General features: G+C 43.5%; 2 protein-coding genes and 1 long non-coding RNA gene across 8 annotated transcripts in view; 1 reads left to right on the top strand and 2 right to left on the bottom strand.

Annotated features, from left to right (window-relative positions):
- The window catches only part of LOC140494146 (uncharacterized), a 37,649-nt gene extending 34,412 nt beyond the window's left edge, over positions 1–3,237 (bottom strand). Inside the window, exon 1 of the mRNA XM_072593198.1 lies at positions 1,072–3,237. Within this exon, the coding sequence (XP_072449299.1) occupies positions 1,072–3,135 (2,064 nt within the window). The 5' untranslated portion in view covers positions 3,136–3,237. The remainder of the gene's footprint in view (positions 1–1,071) is intronic.
- LOC140494166 (uncharacterized) lies at positions 2,748–27,345 on the top strand. Its single transcript, XR_011963918.1, has 3 exons — positions 2,748–2,853; positions 17,407–17,465; positions 27,088–27,345. It is a non-coding gene; the product is annotated as an uncharacterized lncRNA (long non-coding RNA).
- c2h5orf34 (chromosome 2 C5orf34 homolog) overlaps positions 15,875–27,696 on the bottom strand; it is a 56,299-nt gene continuing 44,477 nt past the window's right edge. For 4 of the 6 annotated variants that reach the window (XM_072593214.1, XM_072593245.1, XM_072593226.1 and 1 more), the window contains 4 exons: positions 27,339–27,472; positions 26,462–26,569; positions 25,508–25,548; positions 15,875–22,769 (listed from right to left, as the gene is read on the bottom strand). In XM_072593214.1, the coding sequence (XP_072449315.1) occupies positions 22,510–22,769; positions 25,508–25,548; positions 26,462–26,569; positions 27,339–27,472 (543 nt within the window). In that variant the 3' untranslated portion in view covers positions 15,875–22,509. Of the gene's footprint in view, positions 25,397–25,507; positions 25,549–26,461; positions 26,570–27,338; positions 27,473–27,696 lie in introns of all 6 variants that reach the window. The other 2 variants (XR_011963916.1, XM_072593255.1) reach the window with 2 other exon arrangements.

The raw sequence follows: 27,696 nt of genomic DNA, 5'->3' as shown, positions 1-27,696 counted from the left end.
ACCGACCCTCTGAAGAGTAACCCATCCAGAGCCATTCCCCTACCCTATTACCCTACATTTACCCTTGACTAATGTACCTAACCTACATATCCCTGAATGCTATGGGCAATTTAACCTGGCCAATTCACCTAACCTGCACAAGTTTGAACTGTGGGAGGAAACCGGAGCACCTGGAGGAAACCTATGCAGGCACGGGGAGAATGTGCAAACTCCACACAGACAGTCAGCTGAGGCTGGAATCGAACCCGTGTATCTGTGAGATAGCCATGGTGCTGCCCCATATGAACAGTCCATGACTATAGTACTGCCTCATAAAGAGTCAGGCACCAGAGTGTCACTATCCCTGATGGTCAACCTTTTTATGTCAGCCAGAGCTCCCTGACTGTGGCTATCAATCCCATCAATCAGGAAACTCAGATTCTATCAGGCCCCTCTGGCTGACTTCGCCACAATCAGTACAATGGAGAAAGCGTGCAAACTTCACATGGTCACCCAAGGCTGGAATCGAATCCGGATCCTCTAACATGTTGAGGCAGCGGTGCTAATCACTGTTGAGTATATATAATTGAGTACATTCACAGCTAAAAAGTGGAAGATTTTTATACTCTGAAAGAGCTAAGGGGATGGAGATAGTGTGAGAAAGTGGATTCTAGGTCAATGGTCAGCCATGGTCTTACTGAGTGATAAAGCAGAAGTGAAGGGCCAATGGCCTTCTCCAGCTCCAATTATGTTAATAGACCAAAGGGGCGGGGGAATGCAGTAGAGAGTAAAACAGGGCTTTTTTTTGTACAAACGTGTACTTTTACTAAAAGAATGGTATGATTCTTCCATTGTTTCCTTTCCTCACAAGTTTGTCTATCCACAATGAAGTACAATTCAATCAGCACGGCTCATGCTGGGGAAACAAGCTCACAGCGAAATGTCAAAATACAAACATCTGCAGACATGTCCTGAGCTGAACTACACCCACCAACCAGACCTGCACCAACTGCACTTCCAAACATCAGCAGACCAGGCTTTTCTTGGACTCAGGTGCCCTCTGATCCTGCCCAGGTTTTGTAAAGAACTCACCAACAATCTCCGCTTGTTCCGAAAATGCTGTAAAAATCCCATGAGCTCCCTGTTTTCAATCGGCTTTGAGTTTCTGGAGCCATTTTTCTTGTTCTTGCGGTTTCTCCTGTTTTTCCGGCCTTTGTTTCTGACCGCTTTATTTGCGTTACCTTCTTGCTTGTTCTCCCCTTTCTTGCCTCTGGTTCGTACAGATATTGGGTTATTCTGCCTCTGACGCCCTCCCCCCCGTTCTGGAGGCAGCTGGTGTAACTCTCCCTCTGCCTTGTCGCGAGTTCCATCTTCAATGGGCTGCACAGTGACAGGAACCCTGGGGGTTTTGGGCAGTGTGGTCCTGGGGAGAGAATCTGACCACTGGTCCATTGTTTGGTGGCTCCCAGGGTTGGAGGCTGATGTTTCTTGTTGGTGTGGGACATGAGACACTCGGTCAGAGGGATTAGAGGGCCCAATAAGACTGGGTTGAACGCTAGGTGATCCATTGTTCCAATGTCCTGACTCAGTGTGATGTGACAGAGCTGTAGGGAGACTGGAAAAGTTTTCCAGAGTCTGATAAGCGGAAAAACTGTCCTGGGACTGAACTATGCTTGGGTTGGATTCAAAGACTCCTGGCCTTACAGTCTGAGCTGGTGACAATTGAGATTGGTTGCGTTTCAGGGGGACAGCATTCTCTGGTTGGAAACCCAGTTCAGTACCAGCAGTAGGTCTGTTAAGAAAAGTCATGGTTGAGAACACTGGAGGTGAACTAGTAGAGCGGGCCCAGGGTATGGGGTAGGTATGACTTCCTGTCCGGGATATTTGGCTCTTATTCTGGCTGATGAGAATTGGCCTGCGCTGGTCAGGTTTCTGGTGTTTGGCCACTAACATCTGCTGCACCTTCTTTTTGATCTGATCCATCATCCGCTGTCCTGGTGGCACTGTGGGAGACTCCTTGGGTGTATCTGCACTCCAGAGGCTATCAGCTCTTCTCTTGCCAATAGAGTTCAGGGTGGTGGCTGAACCTTTCCGTTTGCCCAGTGTCCTCCTGCTGCCTGGGGCTGACGTTCTCAGTTTCCCTGAAGAACTGGCACTCTTAGAACGGACCAACTTCTGGGAATTGGGAGAAGCTAATCTCAATCTGCTGTTGGGCATTGTCCTTTGCACCGTTCCTCTGTTGATCGTTCCCCTGTTCGACATTGTCCTGTTGACCATTCCCCTGTTGCTCATTGTCCTGTTGATCGTTCCCCTGTTGCTCATTGTCCTGTTGACCGTTCCCCTGTTGATCAATGTCCTGTTGACCATTCCCCTGTTGCTCATTGTCCTGTTCAACATTGTCCTGTTGACCATTCCCCTGTTGCTCATTGTCCTGTTGACCATTCCCCTATTGACCATTCCCCTCCTGTTATGGTGGAATTGTCTTGAGCCCAGTTTCCTGCCCCTCCCACCTCTGCACTTCAGCTGCTGGCTTCTCCTGGTCACGCTTTCGATCTTCCTGAGGGGCATTTGGTCGACCGTTTCCAGCACAGCCTCCATCCTCACCGCGTACGGGAACCTCTCGTACAGTTGCATGGATTTCCTGAGCAGCACCATTCCAAACTGACCCTCCTCCAAGGACAGGTGCTGTCGGATCTGAGCTGCCTCCTGAGCTCCCACCGTCTGCTCCGAGACCTCGCCTTCCTGGGAGACGGTGAGCAACTTGCCCGGGGAGGCACTAGCCTCCTGGAACAAGACCAGGACCAAGAGGTCCCTGGCTACCAAGTGACAGCGGAGCTGCCGGCTCTTCACGTCGATCTGCTGCTCCATCAGACGGTAGGAGTTATCCGAGGGGTCGGGGGCGGCCAGCACGAGCAGCCGGAATTTGCCAAAGAACTGGGCGAGGGCTCCCAGCTTCGCTTTGGTGGCTTCCAGGGGCGGCGGGGCGCTCCTCCGGTTCGGGGGAGCCCCGTTCCTCCCGGGTCTCCCTCTCGCCCCGGGAGCCGGGGAGCCATCCCGCTCCGGCCTCTCCTGTCCGGGGAGTCCAGGCGAGCTGTCCTCCCCGGCGGCCAGCAAACCCAGCAACAGCAGGAGGCAAAGCGTGCGGCCGCTCGTCATCCTGGCTCCTCTCCGTCCAGATCCCAGACTCACTGCTAGATCATCCCGAGCGAAGCGAAGAGTCAGGAAATCCCTGCCCACACCACAAATCCCTGCCCACGTCCCAGACACCAGAGGTGGGGGGGGGGGGGAAACTCTGCGAATTTCCTGGACCATTCCAATCTTGCAACAAAATGCTCTCAAATCTGGAGCAGTTTTCATTGTGACCAGTGTTTTGTGAGTGTTGTTTAAACTTTGTGTGGACATTGGATGATGATGATCAGCTGGTATCCAGGTGTGACAAAGACTATGCGATGGAGTGTTTGCAAAAGAAGCAGTTACACAAACTTCAAAACAGTTAAACACAAAAGAATCAGAGATTTTTCACAGAACAGCCACGTGTGCACAACAGCTGCTGTGTATTCCACCCCCTCCTTAAGCGAGTAGCCACCCTTCCCTATTGCAAAGAGCTATACTGTGTGGGAATTATCTGTTTGTGGCTGCTTCCAGTCCTCGGCTTGACTAGGCTTTAACTATTTTCACTAAAGTCGACTCAGGAGATTTTTAAAAATCGCTACTTTCCCTTAAATGCATGTTTTTTTTTATTCACAATCAGAACAGGGGCTGTGCCACAGGGATGTCTACACATACAAGTCGTGGAATTCATGCACAATTACTCCCCGGGGGTTGGTCAGAGGGCTGAACTATTCTGGCGCACAACTGAGCAAAAGCACTTACATTAACATCAAAACCTCAGGGTCACCTGAAGCATTTTACAACCAGTCGAGTATTTTTCTCTAAATTGGCGTCAGTGTTGTAACACAGGGAACGTGGCAGTCAATTTGCACGCAGCAAGCTCCCACAAACGCCAATATGTTAACGACCAGATATATCTGTTTTCGATTAGTCTTTTATTATATGCTAGCTGTGCGATAAAAAGAACACTGGGCCAACGATTCCCCTGTTGTTTTTCAAAGTAGTGCCTAGGGATCTTTTGCAGCCGCAGCTGGACAGCCATCCATTTAGCTCTCCGTCTCTACTATAAATTCCTGATGAAGGGCTTTTGCCCGAAAGGTCGATTTTCTTGCTCCTCGGATGCTGCCTGACCTGCTGTGCTTTTCCAGCACCACTCTAATCTAACCTCAGTTCAAGACCCAGTGGCACTGAATTTCACAAACCTCTTCAGACACATGAGTTCTATCTCCAGAATGACAAAAGTGACAAAGACTTTAATTTGATTCAATTTCCAATCACTGTGGCATGGACAAAACAGGGACATCACTAGGATGATATCAGAGCTCTGCCTATCCAGGTGGAAGATACTTACTGGAAATCAGTTCAAGTCTCACAGTGCACCTTGATCAATGAGACAGTCCAAGCAAGTACTTATACAAACCTCAAATCACAATAAAATAATTGAGACTTTAATTAAGTAAGAGTGTCTGTAAACCTGACTTATAATCTCTGGACTTTAATTCAAAATACAATTGTAGTTGGGAAATAAGGCAGGGCAGGTGACTGAGGTGACAGTGGGGGAGCACTTTGGGGCCAGCGACCATAATTCTATTAGATTTAAAATAGTGATGGAAAAGGATAGACCAGATCTAAAAGTTGAAGTTCTAAACTGGAGAAAGGCCAATTTTGACGGTATTAGGCAAGAGGGCTTTTGCCCGAAACGTCGATTTCGAAGCTACTTGGATGCTGCCTGAACTGCTGTGCTCTTCCAGCACCACTAATCCAGAAAGAGCTTTCAAAAGCTGATTGGGGGCAGATATTCGCAGGTAAAGGGATGCCTGGAAAATGGGAAGCCTTCAGAAATGAGATAACGAGAATCCAGAGAAAGTATATTCCTGTCAGGGTGAAAGGAAGGGCTGGTAGGTATAGAGAATGCTGGATGACTAAAGAAATTGAGGGTTTGGTTAAGAAAAAGAAGGAAGCATATGTCAGGTACAGACAGGATAGATCGAACGAATCCTTAGAAGAGTATAAAGGCAGTAGGAGTATACTTAAGAGGGAAATCAGGAGGGCAAAAAGGGGACATGAGATAGTTTTGGCAATAGAGTTAAGGAGAATCCAAAGGGTATTTACAAACTCATTAAGGATAAAAGGGTAACTAGGGAGAGAATACAGCACCTCAAAGATCACCAAGGCGGCCTTGATATAGAATGTAGGGAAATAGATGGTGACATCATGAAAAATGTCCATATTACAGAGGGGGAAGTGCTGGATGTCTTGAAATGCACAAAGGTGGATAAATCCCCAGGACCTGATCAGGTGTACCCTAGAAATCTGTGGGAGGCTAGGGAAGCGATTGCTGGGCCTCTTACTGAGATATTTGTATCATTGATAGTCACAGGTGAGGTGCAGGTAGACTGGAGGTTGGCAAACATGGTGCCACTGTTTAAGAAGGGTGGTAAGGACAAGCTAAGGAACTATAGACCAGGGAGCCTAACATCGGTAGTGGGAAAGTTGTTGGAGGAAATCCTTCGGGACAGGATCCACATGTATTTGGAAAGGCAAGGACTGATTCGGGATAGTCAACATGGTTTTCTGCATGGGAAATCATGTCTCAAAAACTTGAATGAGTTTTTTGAAGAAATAACAAAGAGGATTCATGAGGGCAGAGTGGTAGATGTGATCTATATGGACTTCAATAAAGCTTTCGACAAGGTTCCCCTTGGGAGACTGGTTAGCAAGGTTAGATCTCATGGAATACAGGGAGAACTAGCCAAATGGTAGAAGACAGAGGGTGGTGGTGGAGGGTTGTTTTTCAGACTGGAGGCCTGAGACCAGTGGAGTTCCACAAGAATGAGTGCTGGGTCCTCTACTTTTCGTCATTTATATAAATGATTTGGATGTGAGCGTAAGAGATATAGCTAGTAAGTTTGCAGATGACACCAAAATTGGAGGTGTAGTGGACAGTGAAGAAGGTTACCTCAGATTACAACAGGATCTTGACCAGATGGGCCAATGGGCTGAGAAGTGGCAGATGGAGTTTAATTCAGATAAATGTGAGGTGCTGCATTTTGGGAAAGCAAATCTTAGCAGGACTTATACACGTAATGGTAAGATCCTAGGGAATGTTGCTTAACGTAGAGATCCTGGAGTGCAGGTTCATAACTCCTTGAAAGTGGAGTCACAGGTCAATAGGATAGTGAAGAAAGCGTTTGGTATGCTTTCCTTTATTGGTCAGAGTATTGAGTACAGGAGTTGGGAGGTCATGTTGCAGCTATACAGGACATTGGTTAGGCCACTATTGCTGCGTGCAATTTTGGTCTCCTTCCTATCAGATAGATTAGATTACATACAATGTGGAAACAGGCCCTTTGGCCCAACAAGTCCACACCGACCCTCCAAAGAGCAACCCACCCAGACCCATTCCCCTACATTTACCCCTTCATCTAACAATACGGGCAACTTAGCATGGCCAATTCACCTAACCTGCACATTTTTGGACTGTGGGAGGAAACTGGAGCACCCGGAGGAAACCCATGCAGACACGGGGAGAATGTGCAAACTCCACACAGACAGTTGCCTGAGGCGGCTCCCAGGTCTCTGGTGCTGTGAGGCAACAGCGCTAACCACTGTGCCATCGTGCCGCCCAAAACATGTTGTGAAATTTGAAAGGGTTCAGAAAAGATTTACAAGGATGTTGCCAGGGTTGGAGGATTTGAGCTATAGTGAGAGGCTGAACAGGATGGGGCTGTTTTCCCTGGAGCATCGGAGGCTGAAGGGTGACCTGATAGAGGTTTACAAAATTATGAGGAGCATGGATAGGATAAATAGATAAACTCTTTTCCCTGGGGTGGGGGAGTCCAGAACTAGAGGGCATAGTTTTAGGGTGAGAGGGGAAAGATATAAAAGGGACCTAAGGGGCAACGTTTTCACGCATGTATGGAATGAACAGCCAGAGGAAGTGGTGGAGGGTGGTACAATTGCATCATTTAAAAGGCATTTAGATGGGTATATGAATAGGAAGGGTTTGGAGGGATTTGGGCCGGGTGCTGGCAAGTGGGACTAGATTGGGTTGGGATATCTGGTCGTCATGGACGGGTTGGACCAAAGGGTCTGTTTCCATGCTGTACATCTCTATGACTCTAGACCTTTCACTTCTAGTCTTAACATTTAAGGAGACCTGTATTTTACAAATTATAATTATTAAACTATGCAATTCATTTACAACTCTATACTTTATGAATATAAATGCTTCTTTTATTTTTATTGTCAACACAATTCAGCACCTGGTGAAATGATTCTTAATTAAACCAATTTTTTATTGGAGTCACTGTTCACTCTCTAATACAATGCCCAAATTACAATTTATCGGGAGGGCTATTTTCATTATTAAAACTTATCTATCATAGCAGCTTTGTCCTAATCCCTTCCTTGCTCATATAGCCTTTTTTTCTATTTTCCTGCAGCCAAACCAAATATATAATCTATTTTCAAATGTTATTGAGGTCTCTACTTCAATGACTAAGTCTGGTATAACAGCCTTGCAACTGTCTTGTGCAAAGATATTTCTTATTAAAAGAAAACAGGAGAGACATCTTAGCAAAGCTTTCTGTCTTGCACTCATGAAAAACTCAGGAAAGTCAAATTTTAAAAAATCACAGCAATTTTTAATGCAGGAGAAGAGAGAGCTAATTGGTTGGCAAGTCAATTCTGATTAGCTGAATTGTTGCCATGGGGAAAAGCAAGCGGGAAGCTGAGGTTCACAGCCTGCCAAGAAATTCAAAGCAGGAGTAAAAGGCCTGGACGTATTCATTTTAGTTGCAAAACAGGTCCTGCATATAAAAACATGTCACACCTAGCAAGCTTAAATTAGCCATACCTTAAAGTGGCTGTTTTGTGTAGCTATTAGCACAGTTGGGATTATTCAGCAAGTGCTGCCAATCACAGAATAGCCAGTGCATTTTTGATCTAGCATGCAGGCTGTATTGAAAAGGTACAAGCTGGTTGATTTGACCAACCCCAGTCACTGGCAAATACAGCCTTACACACCAGCACTGAAATTCATACATTATATTGTTCAGTTGTGTGTAAGCAGAATGTCTTTTTTGATTTATTCTGTTGGTGGATGATGTTTCTCCTATTGTCCCATTTTACATCTCTTCCATTTTCTTCTATTTCTGGTGTGAGTGGAGAGATGGAGAATTGGGATTACTCTCCTTAAAAATATAAAAATTAAAGAAGATTTAAGAGATATTCAGAATAATACCAGGACGGATGGTTTAAGAGAGTAAATAAGGAAAGATTGTTTTCATTGGCAGAAAGTAACCAAAGAATGTAAGGGTGTGGAAAAAGCGCAGAGGAAAAAGGTAATAAGAAATATTTTTTAGCAATAAGATGTTTTGACTTGAAAGGGTGTTGGAAGCACATTCAATAACAACTTTCAAAATACTTTAATGGAAAAAGTTGCAGGACTACAGAGAATGGGCAGGGAAGAGCAGCAAATTGCAAAGCTTTCAAATAGCTGACATAGCTGACATGATGTAATGAATGGCTGTCTCTGTATTGTATCATTCTGTATCCTACTGTTCTTGACCCTTCAATCATCAGGGTACACGACAACACAAACCATTTTAAGATATTTGTTAATGGTATAGTTGTTAAATATGTAGTGAAGGCATGAAGTTCACACTGTTTAAATTTCTTTGGTGTTCTACTTTATAACTAGCATTCACCTGTTTGTTATTAACCAGTTAATGCCTGTAGAAATATAGCACCCGAAAGGAACACATAAGGGAGAACACACTGCCTAAATGAAATTGAATACGATACTGAACTCCCTTCTAATTTACAACTCAATGCAGAAGGATACCAGTCATCTATAAAGTACAGTGTCAGAAACATTCACTCATAGTTTTCCCAGTCTCAGGCTCAGTGAAGAAGTTTCACATCATTAGGCAGTATTTTTAACCTCAATAAGAATTGGCTGCTATCGAAGGAAAACAAACCACCCATTTTAGATGAAAAAAACTTCTCTCACCGCTGCAGATTATGAATACCAGATGTTTCTGGAAGAATCTAGACTGGGCAGCTATCCAACGTCAGGGATCAGGTCACAAACATATGTCACTTGCTGTCTCAATATTTCCATTGAAACTGAAACCATGTCGCATTTTTTGGAATACCTGTCAAATAAAAATCTTCTCATTTCTTTCAGCATCACGCAAAGGAAATTATTCCTACTGCTGACTCTTCTGAGTTTATTTGTTTCTCATGAGCCTTTGAAAAAAAACTTGTTTTATATCTCACCTTTCACAATCCCACAATGTCTCAAAGCACATTACAATTAATAAACTATTCTTGAAATTGTAATGAAGTAACACATCTGATATATATATTTATCAGATGTTGAGAGACACTAGGAAAAACTTTTCTGTTCTTCAACAAAGACATGAGATTTGTTACATCTGAGAGAGCAATGTGGGCCTCCCTTACCTCATTTAACTTCTCATCAGAAACACACATCTTTAGCAGTGCAGCAAGACAGCTCCTTTGGCTTTACATTGATGTATTAGTCTGATTACTGTACTCAAATCCCTAAGAGTAGGATTTGAACTCACAACCTTTTAAGTCAGGGGACAGCGTGCTATCATGGACTCAAGGTTGGTGCTTAATTCTCCTACCAAGCAGGATCTGTTTTGGCTCAGCTTCAGCAACATTCTTGCCTCCAGAGGAGAGGTTTGGGTTCAAGTCCCACCTCTATGACTTTACTACATCGTCTCGACTGAGGCTGCAGTGTAATGATGAGGAAATGACACATACTCAAGTGATCTGCTGAGAATCTGGACAGAAAATAATAAGACTTTTAGGCACATCGCGTCTGTACCAATCTTATTCCCTCAACAATGTTTTCTCTAATTAATTCATGGGTTATGGTCATCACTATCTGCACTGACATTTATTGCACATACTGAATCACTCTCAGGACAGTTAATCAAAAATCATAGAATCCCTACAAGTGTGGAAACAGGTCCTTCGGCCAAACAGGTCCACACCAACCCTCTTAAGAGTAACCCAGCCGGACCCATTTCCCTACCTTATTCCTCTACATTTACCCCTAACTAATGTACCTAACCAACATATCCCTGAACACTGTTGGCAATTCAGCACAGCCAATTCACCCAACCAGCACATCTTTGGACTGTGGGAGGAAACCCACGCAGACATGGGGAGAATGTGCAAACTCCACACAGACAGTTGCCTGAGGCTGGAACCGAACCCGGGTCCCTGGCGCTGTGAGGTAGCAGTGCTAACCACTGAGCTACTGTGCTGTCCTATGAGAGTGAACCACAATTCTGTGAGTCCATGAAATAACTCCACAGAACTGGTATCCCGTCACCAAAAAGCTCAAATTTACACATGGAAAGTCCTGGATACTGATCCAGCTCCCCCAGAGCCAACTCTCAGAATGAACAGAACCTCTGACACTACTGTGAATATCTGTCAGCCATGGCTCCCTGACTAGACCAGATTAACAGCCCTAATCAGGGAACTCCTATCCTATGAGATTGACCTCATTACAATCATTGCATCCCTCTCCCTCTGAGTCAGAGGATATAGGCCAGTTAATTTTATTGTAGCACTTCCTGGGGCATTTTAGCACTGGGGCAGTTTACTCTAGTCTGCTTCTCATCCAGACATCGTGTAATGCACAATAGTTCCCCTCGTGCTCAGAAGAAATTCATTCTTCTCTTCAGTGGTAAAGGATTCGAGGCAATCACATCAGCCGTGTCCGTCTCAGATTCCGAGGTATCTTCAATACTTAACAAAGTGGGACAATCCTCCGGTTCCAGGACAGTTAGAAAAAGGCAATCAAGGAGCTGGGCATGTTTTGGTCTCATACCATTTGCGAGTTTGCAGCTTTCATGCAGACCACATACCTGTTCAGGACCATCACACCTACCTGAATCTTATATGTCACTTAACCCTTACCCATGTAGGGTCATTCCCATAGTTCATACACCAAACATCATCCCTTCAAATAAACAGTCTCTCCCGCTTAGCAGAGCCTTGTGTTCAACATTGGCATTCCTGATGCTGTTTCACCCTACTCCCTTCAGGACCGGGAGGATCAGATTTAACTTGGTGCAGAGTCTTCTCCCCATTAGCAACTCCACTGAAGCTATCCCTGTAGTTGCGTGAGGGGTGCGACTATAATCAAACAGGAACTGGAAGAGTTTGGTATCTAGTGATGGTGTAGGCTTTTTTTTAAGCTCTGCTTTCAAAGTTTGCAGTGGTCATTCTGCAGACCATTGGATGATGGATGGTATGGAACTGTCCTTATAAGACTACTGCTGAAAATGTGTTGCTGGAAAAGTGCAGCAGGTCAGGCAGCATCCAAGGAGCAGGAGAATCGACGTTTCGGGCGGTGGTAGTTTGGCACACCGACAATTTAAAAAAACCGCCTCAACCTCTCCACTCCAACCTCTCACCCTCGGAATGTGCAGCCCTCCACTCCCTCCGCTCCAACCCCAGCCTCACTGTCAAACCGGCAGACAAGGGAGGCGCGGTAGTAGTTTGGCGCACCGACAATTTAAAAATGCCTTCCTTATAAGACTACTACCATTCGACTTTAGGAAATACTGAAATTCCCTGCTCGCGAATGATGGCCCACTATGTGTGAGCAACACTTTTGATTGCAGAAGATGCTCGCAGTTTTTCTATCATTGTTCCCATGTTTGACAAATGAACTCTATGCACTTCCAGCAACTTTGAGTGGGTATCCACATGACTGAGAACATTGAGCCCATGAAAGAACCTGCACAGTTGACAAGTAATTGCCAAGGTTTACCCAGCTATTCTCATGAATGTAGGGGAGTTGCTGGTGGTAGCTTTTGTCCTTGGTGTTCTGGGCACCACCAATGCAGCTATAACCTCTTACCAGCACCTTCATTTTGGAAACCTCTGGATGACCCTGGTGGAGTTCAGCAAGTATCTGTCAGCGACCTTTGCTCGGGACAATCTCTCTTGTTCCCCTTAATAAGATGCTGTCCTCCATTGTAATCCGATCTCGTCGGACCCAAAAATGTTTCAATTCTAGTTGTGACAGCCCTTTGGCATCCCCCATACCACCAGCTGTTTTAGTTTCACCAGGACTGAGTCAGAATCCAATGTGTGATATTGTCAGCTGTGACAAGAAATGTGTCCAGAAAATTTAAAACCATTAGGCATTCTTCCAGTTGTAGTCTAGTTGGAGTCACAAATCTCCAGCTGCAGTGCTTTATCTTCTGCCATTTTTGCCACCTACAGTCAGACCACACCACCAAAAATATATTTACCTCCCCACCCCTATCTGCCTTCCGCAGAGACCATTCCCTTCGCGACTCCCTAGTTAGGTCCATGTTCCCCACCAACTCACCCTCTACATCTGGCACCTTCCCCTACTGCCACATGAGGTGCGAAACTTGCACTCACACCTCAAACCCCTCACCTCTGTCCAAGGGCCTAAAGGATAATTTCAAATCTAGCAGAGAATATCCTGTACATTTTCCCACCTCATCTCCTGTGTCTGTTGCTCTTGATGTGGTCTCCTCTACATTGGGGAAACAGGACACCTACTCACGGAGCAGTTCAGGGAACATCTCTGGTCTGAACACAACAACCAATCCCATTGCCCTGTGGCCAACCATTTCAACTCCCACTCTCACTCACCCAAGTACTTGCACATCCTGGGCCTCCTCCACCACCAAATCAAATCCACCCGCTGACTTGAGAAAGAATGCCTCGGGACCTGACAGCCACATGGCATCAAAGTTGACTTCACCAATTTCCAAATCTCCCTACTCCCACCTCATTCCAGATCCAACCCTCCAACTAGACACTGCCCTCTTGACTTGACCATCTTCCTTCCCACCTATCTGTTCCACCCTCTCCACCGACTAGCATAATCACTTCCTACCTGCATTCACTTATTGCCATCCCACATACCTTCCCTCCAGCCCCATCTCTACCCCCTTATTTATCTCTCAGCCTCCTGATTAAGGGCTTATGCACAAAAGGTTGACTCATCTTCTCATTGGATGCTGCCTGACCTGCTGTGCTTTTTCCAGCACCATACTTTGACGCTGACTCTCCAACATCTGCAGTCCTCACTTTCTTCTGCTTAAACCAGTGTCCCTTAGGAATTGACATTTTTACCCTGGGAAAAAGACTCCAACTATCCATTCCATCTGTGGCTCTTCGAATTCTGCAAACCTCTAACATGTCACCCACCATCCTTTAATACTCAAGTGAAAACAAACGAAATTTGTCCAATCTCTCCTCCTAGCTAGCACCTTCCAAACCAGGCATCAGTGTGGTAGACCATTTCTCTACCCACTCCAAATCCTTCTGGTAGTATGGCAATCAGTAGCCAAAGTAAAGTTCTCTGCAGCTGCAACATGACTCGCCAAGTTTTCTATTCTATGCCCTGACTGATGAAGACCAGCATGCCATTTGCCTTCTTGACCACCTCAGCCACATGTTGCCATTTTCAGGGAACTGTGGACCTGTACGCCCAGATCCGTCTGTATGTTGATACTAATGGTTCTGCCATTTACTGTATACTTCCCTACTGCTTTAATTTCTAAAAATGCATCACCTCACTGATGTCCAGATCAACTCCAACTGCTATTTCTCTGCCCAAGTCTCCAGCCTATCTATACCATGCTAAAGGCAATCCTCAACACTAGCCACAGCTCCTCTAACCTTAATGCTGTCCACAAACTTATTAATCAGGCCACCTACATTTGTCTCCAAATCATTTCTATATAACAAATAATGGGCCCCAGCACTGATCCTGCAGAACACCATTGGTCACAGATCTCCAATCTGAAAAACACCCTTTCACCGGTGCTCTCTACCTATAACTAAGCCAGATCTGTATCCATCTTATGAGCTCACCGTGGATCTCATGTGACTCCACTTTCTGTATCAGCCTGCCATGAGGTTTCTTGTCAAAAGCCTTGTTGAAGTTCATATACACAGCATCTACCACCCTGCCCTCAATCATCTTTGTCACTTCCTCAAAAAACTCAATCAAGTTTGTAAGACACAATCTTCCCCACACACGGCCACGCTGCCTATCATTAATAAGATCATATTTTTCAAAATGTGAGTAAAATTGTATCCCTAAGAATCTTTGCCAATTATTTCCCTCCCACTGATGTAAAGTTCACTGACCTATAACTCCCTGGATTATCCCTGCTGCCCTTCTTAAACAAAGGAACAATATTGGCTATTCCCCAGGCCTCTGGGTGCTCTCCTGTCACTAAAGAGGATATAAAGATTTCATACAAGACCCCAGCAATTTCCCCACCTGCCTCCCTCAGCATTCTGGGCTAGACCCCATCGCTGGAGACTTGTCTACCTTAGTACTTCTCAAAACATCCAAAATTTCCTCCTTTTTGACATGCCCAAGAATGTCAACATACCCATATCGAGACTCACCACCCAACATGTCCTTCTCCTTTGCAAACACCAATGCAGAGTATTAATTAAGGACCTGACCCACTTCCTCCAGGTCCATGCATAAATTCTCTCATTTGTCCTCAAGTGGATCCACCCTTTCTCTAGTTATCCTTTTGGCTCTTTATATGCATAAAATATCTTGGGAATTTCCTTAATCCAGTTTGCCAGAGATATTTAATCCCTTTTAATTCCTTGTTTGAATTCTTTCCTTTCTTTGCATGCTTCAAGGGCTGTCTGTAATTAGTAACCTAAACCTTACGTATGCCTCCTTTTTCTTTTTGTCTAAGAAACAGAATTAAACAAGTAATATTTCAGTATCCCAACCAAATTATTAACTGTCACACATTAACTTCGATATTGAGCGCTGACTGACAACTTGGGCAAATTGGGAGCACCATGAATGCACTCAATCTTGTGTATTTCAGTTATAGACAAAATCTATTTGTCTGAATGAGCCTCCAACTCCTTTTCTCATTCTGATCAACACTGTGTCACAGTTTCTACTGCTCTTTATTTTAGAATCTCTTGTACCTTTAAGAGAGAGTGAAAATCGGCAAGCACCTGTCACGTCACAGAATGTGCTGGAAAGTTGAAAGATCTGACATTTTGGCTGTAACCTAGATACCAGATTGTTTTCACAGCAGTTCAAATTTAACAAGTTAGTTTTAATTATGCCCAAATTGAATTTGATTTTTACTGTTTTGACAACGTCGAACCAATGAGGCAATCTGATGCTTAGGTTATTAAATGCAGGCATTTTGGAGAGTTGGCCAGGAGAAAAGAGCACCACCTGCCATTGTCAGACAGACTGCCGAATGCACATGCTGTCAAAAGGTACCTTTCTCATATGAGACACGTTTGCAGCCGAAGACGATCCAGGGAGACCTATAAACAGAGGAAGATAGAAAGTGGAGACGACAGCCACTGAAAACATTAAGTTGCTGTAAATTTAATAGGAGCTTTCTTGGATCAGTAGATTGTTACAGAGTGGGAGGTAGATAATGAATCTTTGAGACAAAGGAGGCTTAGAGTTGTAAATAGTTGTTGTTTAATGTTCACTTTTGGAGTTAAAGAGTAAAATTGTTTTCTTTTGCTTTAAATAGTAGAATTTAGTGAATAGACACATACTTTAACAGATTACAAGGCAAGGTGAACCTTTCTGTGTGTTTGGTTTAATTAGAAGAGTTTACAGCTGTGTCATAACACACTGCAAAGACAAAGTATTGGTCAAATATTTGTTGACGGGGGCTCACTATAGATGTCGTTATCTAATTTGACAAGTGAATATTCAGAGCAACAGTTCTGATCAGGTTTACTTTATTCAATCAACAGCATCCCTTTATATTACAATACAAAAATAATACATAAACTTCACTCCCCAACATCAGAGGGTCATTTTGCTTGACTTGAGCTAAACACCCAACTCTTTTTTCATTCTTTTTGCCCCAATAATCTCACGCCAGTCTTTTTTGTACATGACAAATTGCCCAGGGGCTTGTCAGTCAGTTTGATATTTTGTCATTTACATCCCATGAAAAGAATGGTAAGAATTTCCAATACACTGGGAGTATTGTACTTTTCAATCACTCCCCAAACTAACTAAAACATTGTTCATTACTTACAATCCATGAAATGTCATTAGCCTCCCAGTTACCTTCATTTTTATTAAAAACAATTCTGAAGACACTGCCCGTTTAAAAATACACCATAAATCATATGTTTTTATTTTAGAAACAAAAATGCTGGAGAAACTCCAGGAAACAGCAAGGATCAGGCATCTGTGGAGAAAGAAAAACAGAGTAATGTTTTGAATCAAATATGGATTCTTCTTTGGATTTGTTTCTAAATCCTTTTATGGAGAATATTACTTCGCAAAATCGTTATGAAGGCTGCATTAAGAAGTAAAGCACACGGTATATAGCTATACAGCATTGACTACGTTCTTAAATAAACCAATATTTATTTCATATTTCTGGTAGGGAAGTGTACTGTAAAATAACCCAAGGAACATATCCAAGACAGAAAAGTAAATCAAGCCAGACAACACAGCCTAAATCAGAAAACAAAGCCAGAACGCAGAGAAACATGGCCAGAATGCAGAGAACAGCGCCAGATAATAAAACCAGAATATAGAGAACAGCGCCAGAGTGGAGTCAGAGTAAAGAAGCCAAGGCAACACACTTCATCTGCAGAATAAACAGTTAACCACACAGAACATGCTCATCCTGAATTAGAAATATTGACTTCAAAAATATACTTGGATGGAAAGACAAACACATTAGCTTTTAACTCATTTCAACTCATCGTACCGCATCCCAGTCGCTCATCTTACCTCTGTATATGCCTCAAAATTTCCTCTCTATATTACTGTTCCACCCTAGTCATACTACTACTCCTTTTGATTTTATCCTTCAGTTCTCTGTTATAACATTACTATTCTTCTTCTCTGCCATATTCCTTAGTGATTTCTTGATATATTCCCTTATGTACTTGCCAAATCCCTTAGTAATGCTTACCATATTCTTTAATCCCATACCTCACTGTCTCCCTCAAGCCACTGAGTGGTTTTCTGCTCCTTTCATGTGGACACTGTCCACTTACCTGCTAAAGGAGCAGCACTCTGAAAGCTCGCGATTTCGAATAAACCTGTTGGACTATAACCTGGTGCCCTACGACTTCTGACCTTGACCAATTTCAGTTCCTCTTTGTTCCCCAGCAACCTTTGGGACAGTTCCAGATTTCTACCACCCTCAGTATGTATCTGTTAAAGTACTTCCTCATTTCAATCCTGAACCACTTGGCACTAATTTTAAAAATTGTTTTATTATACAGGGCCTTTTGTGGAACTCTATGGACCGGGAGGCCTGGATTCAAGTCCAATCATTCCAGAGGTGTGTAATAACATTTCTGAACAGGTTAATTAGAAAATTAGGACAGGGTAATTAAAAATAAAGTTTTTTTTCCCTATTTGCATCAGTTGAATGCTGAACGCAAGAGATATTCGAGAGATTCCAGTACCATAAGACATAGGAGCAGAATTAGGCCATTCCGCCCATACGGTCTGCTACACCATTCAATCATGGATGATATGTTTCGCAATCCCATTCTCCTGCCTTCTCCATGTAACCTTTAATTCCTTTACTAATCAAAAACCTATCCCTGTTTTAAATACACAGTGACCTGGCCTCCACAGCTATATACAGCAATGCATTCCACAGATTTACTACCCACGGGCTGAAGAAATTCCTCCTCATTCCAGTTCTAAAGGGTCATCTGTTCACTCGGAGGCTGTGGCCTCGAGTCCTAGTCTCTCCTACTAGTAGAAACATCATCTTCATGTTCACTATATCCAAGTCTCTCAGTATCCTAAGCTTCAATCAGAACGCCCCTCATCCTTCAAAACTCCATAGAGTACAGCCCAGATTCCTCAACCGCTGTTCATATGACAAGCCCTTCATCACTAGGATTATTCTTGTAAGCATCCTCTGGACTCCCTCCAATGCCAGCACATCCTTCCTTCTATATGGGGCCCAGAACTGCTCACAATATTCCATGTGTGGTCTGACCAGAGCCTTATACAGCCTCAGCATACATCTCAGTCTTGTTTTCTAAACCTCTTGAAATGAATTTCATTTCATTTCCTTTTCTAACTTAACTGAAACTGCACGTTAACCTAAAGGGAATCTTGAACGAGGGTTTCCAAGTCCGTTTGTGCTTCAGATTTCTGAAACCCTTCCCCATTTAAAAAATAACATACACGGTGGCACAGTGGTTAGCACTGCTGCCTCACAGCGCCAGAGACCCGGGTTCAACTCCCGCCTCCGGTGACTGACTGTGTGGAGTTTGCACGTTCTCCCCGTGTCTGCGTGGGTTTCCTCCCACAGTCCAAAAATGTGCAGGTCAGGTGAATTGGCCATGCTAAATTGCCCATAGTGTTAGGTAAGGGGTAAATGTAGGGGTATGGGTGGGTTGCGCTTCGGCGGGGCAGTGTGGACTTGTTGGGCCGAAGGGCCTGTTTCCACACTGTAAGTAATCTAATACAACTCTATTCTTCCTACCAAAGTGCAAAAGCCCTCACTGTCCCACACTGTATTCCAGCTGCTACTCTTGTCCAGTCTCCTAGCCTGTTCAAGTCCTTCTGCAATCTCCCCGCTTCCTCAACATTGTCCCTCTACCTATTTTTGTGTAATCCACAAATTCAGCAACAATGCCCTTGGTTCTTTCATTCAACATGAACAGTCTTGTATTTAGAAGCTTACAGAGGATCAAGTGCCTAGTGTGAGCAATGGAGGTCTGCCCTGAGGCTGTATAAGCACAGAGTGCTGGATTAGTGGTGCTGGAAGAGCACAGCAGTTCAGGCAGCATCCAAGTAGCTTCGAAATCGACGTTTCGGGCAATAAGGAATTCATCAGGAATAAAGGCAGTGAGCCTGAAGCGTGGAGAGATAAGCTAGAGGAGGGTGGGGGTGGGGAGAAAGTAGCATAGAGTACAATGGGTGAGTGGGGGAGGGAATGAAAGTGATAGGTCAAGGAGGAGAGGGTGGAGTGGCTACAACCTAAGAAGGGAGAGGGCACAGTGTGGAGTGTGTATGCCTAATTCTTCCAATTTGACCAGAGTTAAAATTACAAAGATGAGCAATTAAACGCAATCTTGTGGCATTCCAAGCAAGCACAGCATAAAAAGATCACCAGAGATAAGCAGTCCTAATGTTATAATGATTCTTTTGTTTGTTTACTCTCTCATAAAAGACTAATCTACACAACTCTTCCTTCCTTCCTGAACTTTCTAAATCCAAATTAGCTGAGGGCATGGAGGAAGATAGAGGAATAGAATTTAGAAGAATGAGAAGCAATGACTCAGATTTGAAAACTGGACATAATCTCAAGACAAGTATTCTCAGTGGTGACTCAGTATTTAGCATTGCAGCCTCATTAGGGTCAGGGACCTGGGTTCAATTCCACCCTTGGGTGACTATGTGGAGTTTGCACATTCTCCATGTGTCTGCGGGCTTTTCTCCAGATGCTCTGGTTTCCTCCTACATTCTAAAGAAATGCAGGTTAGGTGGATTGGCGATGGCAAATCGTCCTGCAGTGTGCACAGATGTGTAGGTTAGATGTATTAACCATGGGAAATGCAGGGGTACAGGGATGGAGGAGATGGTCTGGGTGGGATGCTCTTCGAAGGGTAGGTGCAGACTCGATGGGCTGAATGGCCTGTTTCCATAGTGTAGGGATTCTATAGTCAATCATTTAGGGATGAGACAATGAGAAATTTCTTCACTCAAAATGTACTGAATCATTGGAATTCTCTACTGCAGGAGTTTTGGATGTTCCATCATTGACTACATTTAAGGCTGGGATAGAACTTTTGTCTGTCAAGGAATCAAAGTCTACGGGTAGCAGGGGGTGATGTGGGGATAAGCACAACCAAGATGATATTAAATAGCAGTGCAGGAGTGACAAGCTGAATGGCGTAATGGTTTCTTGCATTCACGCATGTGAATCCTGCTCCTCACTTCCATCCATATTAATGGCCAGAAACTGAACTGAACTGGGCCAGCTATATAAATACGGTGGCAACAAGAGCAGGTGGCAACAAGACTGGGAATCCTGCAGCGAGTATCTCACTTACACAGATTCCCCAAAGCCTGTCCACTGCCTACAAGGTACAAGTCAGGAGTGTGATGGAATACTCCCCACTTGCTTTGATGAGCCTAGCTCCACTCAAGAAACTTGACAAAGTCTAGGACAAAGCAGTAAGGAGTGACACCCACCCACCAACTTAAATATTCACATCCTCCAACACTGATAGTATACATCTGCTGTCACTCACTACATACACGATAGGCTGCAACAACTCACTGAGGCTGTCTCAACAGAACTTTCCAAATATGTGACCACTACCAGCTAGAAAGGCAAGGGTAGCAAACACATGGGAGTACCGCCACCTGCAAGTTGCCCTCCAAGTCACACACCATATTGACTTGGAAATGTATTGCCCTTCTCTCACTGTCACTTGGCCAAAATCCTGGGAATCCCTCCTTAACAGCATGGTGGATGTACCTCACTTCATGGATTGCAGTAGTACAGGCAACTGCTCTCCACCATCCTCTCAAGGGTAATCAAGAATGGGCAACAAATCCTGGTCTTGCCTGTGATGTCCAATTCCCATGAAAGAAACTTTTAAAATTATTCTTAATAATGTTCACTTCTACTCACAAGGGGCAGCCACAGCCAAAACGCATGGACACTTGAACAGTTGTGTCGTTTCTAAAAAGATTTTTGCTTGAGAGAACCAGGAGTAGCTCTCAATTTCAAACCACTTCACTGAGTCACTTTGTCTCTGGGGGTGTGTGTGTGTGTGTGTGTGTGTGTGTGTGTGTGTGTGTGTGTGTGAGAGAGAGAGAGAGAGAGAGAGAGAGAGAGAGACACACACACAATAAACCCCAATCACAGACCTGCCACCCACACATCAATATCTCTGATGCCCCACACACGCACATATAATACTCATTAATGCTCTTTGACATCTCCTCACTATACTCTCTCCCACCAAACCACCCGTCAAAAGAACACAAGAAATAGTGGCAGGAGTCCTAAATGTAAAACAAGCGATCTGACAATTTAGACATAGTACCTTTAAATTAGTAAAACTGCACTAAATCAAAAAAAGTAGGATTCAAGAAGTTACTATTGAATTCCCTATAGGATTTATTGGAGACTACCTTAGGGTAATGGTTACTAGCTTTGATCTCTCCCACAGTGAAGGTATATTTTCTACTGACTGTAACCTGCAAAAAAATAAATTTCAATCATGAGTTAAATTGGTTTTACCCAGAGACTGTTGTTTGAATGTGAAACTCACTACCGTGAGTGATTGTAATCAACAGCACGGATCCATTTCAGGGAGAAGCTATAATAGGAAATGAGAAAGAATGTTGATAAGATGAGACACAGTAGCAGGTGGAGTACAAACATTAGCAAAGAGCTGGGAGTCTGTTTCAGTGCTATAAATGACATTTGGTGGCAAGCCTGACCAGCCCAGTGAAAAGGAGTATACTTCAGAAATCACTCAGTAGCCAAAGATTCAAAACCTTTCCCCACTGTTTTCAGATACTAAGTATATGTCCCATTGGACACAAAATAAGGAATCCATCAAAATTCTGCATTTCAGCAATACAACACAAATGGATTTAAAATAAAAAATTTGTACATTTTATTGACTATTAAATGAATAAAGTGCAAAATCAGAAATAACTGCACGAAAGTTTATAATTAGAACATTTATCCATGACTAAGATGACTGATTAAAAAAAACACAAGTTCAGTAGCTATGACTCATGTACAAGTAGTCTGAATTGCACAAGTTATCAAAAGATAGTATGATTAAAAAGAATGATTTGCATTTAAATGGTGTTCAATTCCATATTACAAAATTCTTCACATACAGCAAGTTATTTTCAAGCGCTTTAAGAACATAACGTGCAAGTCTAACAGATAGACAGTGCTGCTAATTAACATCTCATTAGAAGAACAGTAAACATCACCCGTGAGCAGTGAATGTGTGGATTGGATTCAGTCCAAAGATCCCAGAGGATGTGCTAACACCGCCTATACTTCCTTAATCCAGCAATCCATGCTGTAGCATTTGTGGTCCAGCACCCATGGTACTTCCAGTTTTCCCTGTAGTAGATGTGCATTAAATTTTATTCATGGACCAAGTGAAACGTCCCAAAGTTACTAATAGCCCTCCTTACAGAGCTTCTGAGTTCGAGATCAAGAATATCTCTGCCTTGGGATCTGGCTGGTACTCTGCACAATAAACTAAGGGAATATGAAGTCAAGTCAGTGGGATATCACTACTGATGCATAGTCTGAAAGCATATTGCAGTTTTTAAGTGTTCTTCGTAGTGAAGCAGCCACAGACCTCAATAAGTCAGAGACGCAGTCCCTGCTGCACAAGACGACTTTCAATTACACCTCCTTGCTCTCCCATGGCTCCTGCATGCTTCTTCCTCCTCGTTTCATTTCCATCCCTCTTGTTCGCCTCCAGCACCAGCTCGATCTCTTGGATAGCTCGGCCTGTCTGTCTCAGTGCTCTCTCTATATTCTGGCCCCTCTCTGTGGGCTGGCAAAGGTCAGGAATGGCGTTCAATGGGGGGCCATGCTTCAGACAATTGGAGTTCTCCAGAAGGACTACAGGCACATGCATTAAAGAAAAATCACTAGGGAGAGAGCAAGCTGATCAATAATGAGAAATTCTGGGTTTTATAAACTTAGATGTACAAGCAGAGAGGCAATTCCAAAACAAGAGATTATTTGGGATTGCAAACCCTCCAGGATTGTCCTGGAGCCTCCATCAATTGAAGATTCATCTCCAGGATACTTCAGTGGGTAACACGAGAAGTAAATGTCAACACAGATCTAGGTGTGATTGTAAGGATTTACAGAGGAAGTAAAGAGGTTCAGGGTGACTTAGACAAGTTGAGTGAGTGGCAAATACATAACAGATGCAGTAAAATGTGGATAAGTCTGAAGTTGTCCACAGCAACAGGAAAACCCAAATGGCAGATAATTATATATAGATTGCTAAATTAGGAAATATTGACATACACAAAGACCTGGGTTGCCTTGTATAATGGTCACTGAAAGCAAGCATGCAAATGTCCTTAGTAATTAGGAAGACAAACTTTCACTGCAAAAGAGTGAGTACAGGAGCAAGGAAGTCTCACTGCAGGTGTACAGGGACTTAGTGAGAGCACACTTGGGAGAATCATATGCAATGTTAGTCTCCTTATCCAAGGAAATATATAGTCATCATAGAGGGATTGCAGTGAAGGTTCACCAGACTAATTCCTGACATGGTAAGAGGAGAGATTGGATCGACTGGGCATTTAGAAGAATGAGAGGGGATCTCATTGAAATGTATAAAATCCAGACGAGAATGGATTGACTGGATACAGAGATGATATTTCCCCTGGCTTGAGGACCAGAACACAGGGGTCATGGTTTTATGTTACGGTGTAGGCAATTTAGGATTGAGACGAGGAGAAATAGCTACACGCGAAGTGTGGTGAACCTGTAAAATTCTGTTACAAAAGGCTGTGGAGATGAAGCCAACAAATATATTCAAGGAGGAATTGGACAGATTTCTAGAAACTAAAAGGTGTCAAAGGGATATGGGGAGAGAGCTAGAGTATTGCGATGACAGAATATCAGTCATGATCCTATTGAATTATGGAGCAGGCTCAAATGGGCCAAACTGTCTTCTCCTGCTCCTTTACCATGTTTCCAAAACCGTCAATGATATTCAAAATGTGTTTCTTTCTATTGTTTTTTGTTTTTTGCCATAAGTCAACTCAGGCTTGGATATCATCCAGATCCTGCTGAATATAACCATGGACTGAGGAGTTGTTAGTGGCACTGAACAACCCCAACTCTGACCTTATGATGAAGTAGCTCAAGATGGTTGGGCCCAGAACACTGCCCCAAGGAACTCTTGAAATGATATCCTGGGATAGAGATGATTAACCTCCAACAACCAAAGCCATCTTCCTTTGTGCTAGGTATGACTCAATCTATTGGCAAGACCACTCCCTTGATTCTCATTGACTTGGGTTCATTCATGCCACACTCTGTTAAATGCTGGTATGTGATTTAGTCAGGAATTAAATGGCACTGACTGAACCCAAATTGAGAGTGCAAATGACCAGGTTATTGCTAAACACGTGCTGCTTGACAGCATGACAATGATCCACACGATCACTTTGCAGATGGTTAACAGTAGACTGATGGGGCAGTAATTGGCTTGGTTGCATTTGTCCTGCTTTTGGGCAATTTTCCACTTTGTTGTGTAGATGCCAGTGTTGTAGTTGTATTGGAACAATTTTGTTAAGGGTGTGACAAGTTCTCGAGCACAGGTCTTCAGTTCTATTGCCATAATGTGAGAGCCCATGGCCTTTGCAGTACCCAATACCTTCAGCCATTTTATGATTCATGTGAAGTGAACCAAACTGGCTGAAGACTTGCATCAGTGATGCAGGGGATATCAAGAGGAGTCTGAGATAGATCATCCACTCAGAACAAACTGACTCAAGATTATTGCAAGATTATTACTTCTAGCCTTGTCTTTTGCACTGATGTACTTGAATCCACCCATTATCAAGAATGGGGATATTCGTGGGGCCTTGTTCTCCAATTATTTGTTCAATCCATAACCACTTATGATTGGATGTAAGAGGACTGCAGAGCTTAGATCTGATCAATTGGCTGTGGGATCATGTGGCTCAGTTTGTCACATGCTACACTTGTTGATAAGCATGCAATTTGGTCTGTTTGGTAGCTTCACTAGGTTGACACTTCACTTTTAGGTTTTCTGGTGCTACACTTGGCGTGCCCATGCCCTGGAGCTGCACTCTTCCATGCAAGTGGAAAGTATTCCATCACTCTCCCTTATTGTGCTGTGGACTGGCTTTGAGAAGTCGGGTGGGGAGTTATTCACCACAGAACTCTCAGCCTGACCTGCACTTGTAGCCAGAGTGTTTATATGGCTTGTCCATTTAAAGCTCCTGGTCCAGGATAATCCCAAGGACATTGATAGTGGCAATTCAGTGATGGTGGTGATGTCACTGAATGTCAAGGGGCAATGGTTAGACTTCCTCTCGTTCCGGAGGTCACTAGCAGCACTTGTGGTGCATATGTTATTTACCACTTATAGTCCATGCCTGAATGTTTGCCAGGTCTTGCTTTTTTAACCCCTCATATGCCGAAGCCTTTCCAAAGCACTTTACATCTCAGAAGACATGTCAGAATTGTAATCACTGCTGCAAAAGAGAAAGAGCAAACAAGTGAGACCCCATAAGCCAACTTAAACTTTTCCAAATCTGACCCAGAAACCACCAACATCGTGTCAATGAACAAATCAAAAAGGATACAATTAAACTTTTGTATTTTTTGAATCTCTGCAATGATAGATCTGGAAAAGACAGAAAAGTATGTGAAACATGTAACGCAGGAAAGGTCTTTGACTATTGGGACACTCTGAATGTAAACATGGCTTGGAGTGATCAGAGATGATAGCCTCCTCAAAGCTGTAAGTACTCCTTGTATTCTAAACAAGAATCCCACTGTCCACCTCTGCAGTGAGAGGTATAGAAGGGAATCAAAATTGCATCCAGCAGTGGTCTAAGATCAACTAACTCATTACACTCACATTAAACTAATAATGCACTTTTGACAATCAAGGCACATCCGAGTCAGTAGGTACAGAATGTGGTACATGGGGGATGAATGTAGAGCATAAACACTGACATAGACTTGCTGGCTGGAAGGCCCAGCTTCTGAACTAAATTCTATTGGCCACATAGATTAGGAATATCCTGGGCTCAATCTCTGATCTGTGCCACTTCAACTGACTGAATGCTACTATTGGTAAGGAGTGGCAGGCCCTCTTTCCTGAAGGGCATAAGTGAACCAATGCATTGAGCCAGTGGTTCTGTGAGTGAAAGCTGTGTCTTGAAGCAAGAGAAGTGGTTGTCAGATCATGGTCCTCAAAAGCAATGGAATGGATGAGTAGGTTGATGGCGATAATACCACTGGGGCAGGTTGGGGACTGGAATATCTGGATCGAGGTACTTTAGGAGGAAGGATGAGTGTTTTGCAGACTGTGTTGGATTTGCGTGGGTGGGCCGAGTCTCTATACAGAGAGCACTCTGGTGTAACCCCCAGAGTGCAGCTGTGTGCATTTGTCACAAACCTGTTTAGACTTCAGCACTCTGATGGTTTCAGATTACTGTTAACCAGATGTCCAGGAAGTAATTAAATAAATCCTTTTAAACAGAGCCTAATAACCTTCCACTTGAAGAACAGAACAGAACAAACTCCCTCACCTGTTCTCATCCCGTGCATTAACCTGGGGGTTGGGATGGTCCACTGATGTTTTCTTCCGGTTACCTTTACTCACCCACTGACACCAGTCCATCGCTGCAGTAGTATACCTAACCAGGGCACAGATTTAATGTCATATGCATAAAATACAAACGTGACAGGAGAAAACAAAAAAAAATTACACAACAACTGGTTTCAGTTTGGATTGCACTGCCTGAAGTGTGAAGACCAATTCAAATGGAGGCAATCAAGAGATAATGAAACAACTATACAAAGCACAGGCTCAAGGTAGAAAGGCAGAAGAATGGAACCAATTGATAAGGCTCATTCAGACAGCTGATGCTGACAGAATGGGCTGAATGGCCTCCTTCAGCACTTTAGTAATTCTGAGATTCAGTATGGGGTTTGTGTGTCAAAGCTATGAATCCACACAATCCAGATCACCCAGCACCACACGCTGCTCAGTGTACTGCCTACCAGTGGGTTGATTGAAGTGAACTGATATCAGAGATGAATGACTTCAGTTCGATGGAGTGTGGGATTGCTTTCCTTACAGATTTAACAGTGTTCAAAATTCTAAAGCATTTTGTTTGAGTAAATAAAAAGACAAAATTGTTTCCATTGACAGGAGATGCACTAAGTCCAAGCACAGATTTAAGACAAATGGTGAAGATCAAGGCAGAAGATTATCTCTTTGAATAAGACAGAGCAAACAAGAAAGCAAGGGCAAAAGCAAAAAAAAGAGAGACAACAAAACAGGCAAGGATGGGAGAGATACCGTGCGAAACGGCAAGGTGGGAGAAGGAGAATGAGAACCAAAATAAGAGGAGAAGTGCATCTAAAGTCATACATGAAATGCAACAGTGGACTGTCTCTTACCTTTGATATCGTCCAGCAGAATACATTGGTACCAAATGGGAGGATCCATCTGGGCACAATAACTGACACCAACCAGGCATCAGGTCAGTTTGTGTTTCATTGAGTACCACAGGAGAGAGCACATGTTTTTGCAGCTGAAAGAGAAAAAAGGGAGGACCGTGAATATGAAAGACAGCATTATTCCAATGAATGGTAAGTTTTTCTTTTTGCACTGATACATATCCTGCACTGTACTCATGGATCAATTAATTTTTTTACTGCACCTTTAATATGGGAAAACAATTATGCTTCAAACAAAAGATTGGAAGGAGATGTTGCAGCTTTAAAACAATCTACTGGAATACATTGCTATTGCACA

This window comes from Chiloscyllium punctatum, chromosome 2, assembly GCF_047496795.1.
Source record: "Chiloscyllium punctatum isolate Juve2018m chromosome 2, sChiPun1.3, whole genome shotgun sequence".
In the NCBI taxonomy this organism is placed as follows: domain Eukaryota; kingdom Metazoa; phylum Chordata; class Chondrichthyes; order Orectolobiformes; family Hemiscylliidae; genus Chiloscyllium; species Chiloscyllium punctatum.
Note: the sequence above shows the minus strand (reverse complement) of the source record. Positions and strands in the feature narration are given on the sequence as shown.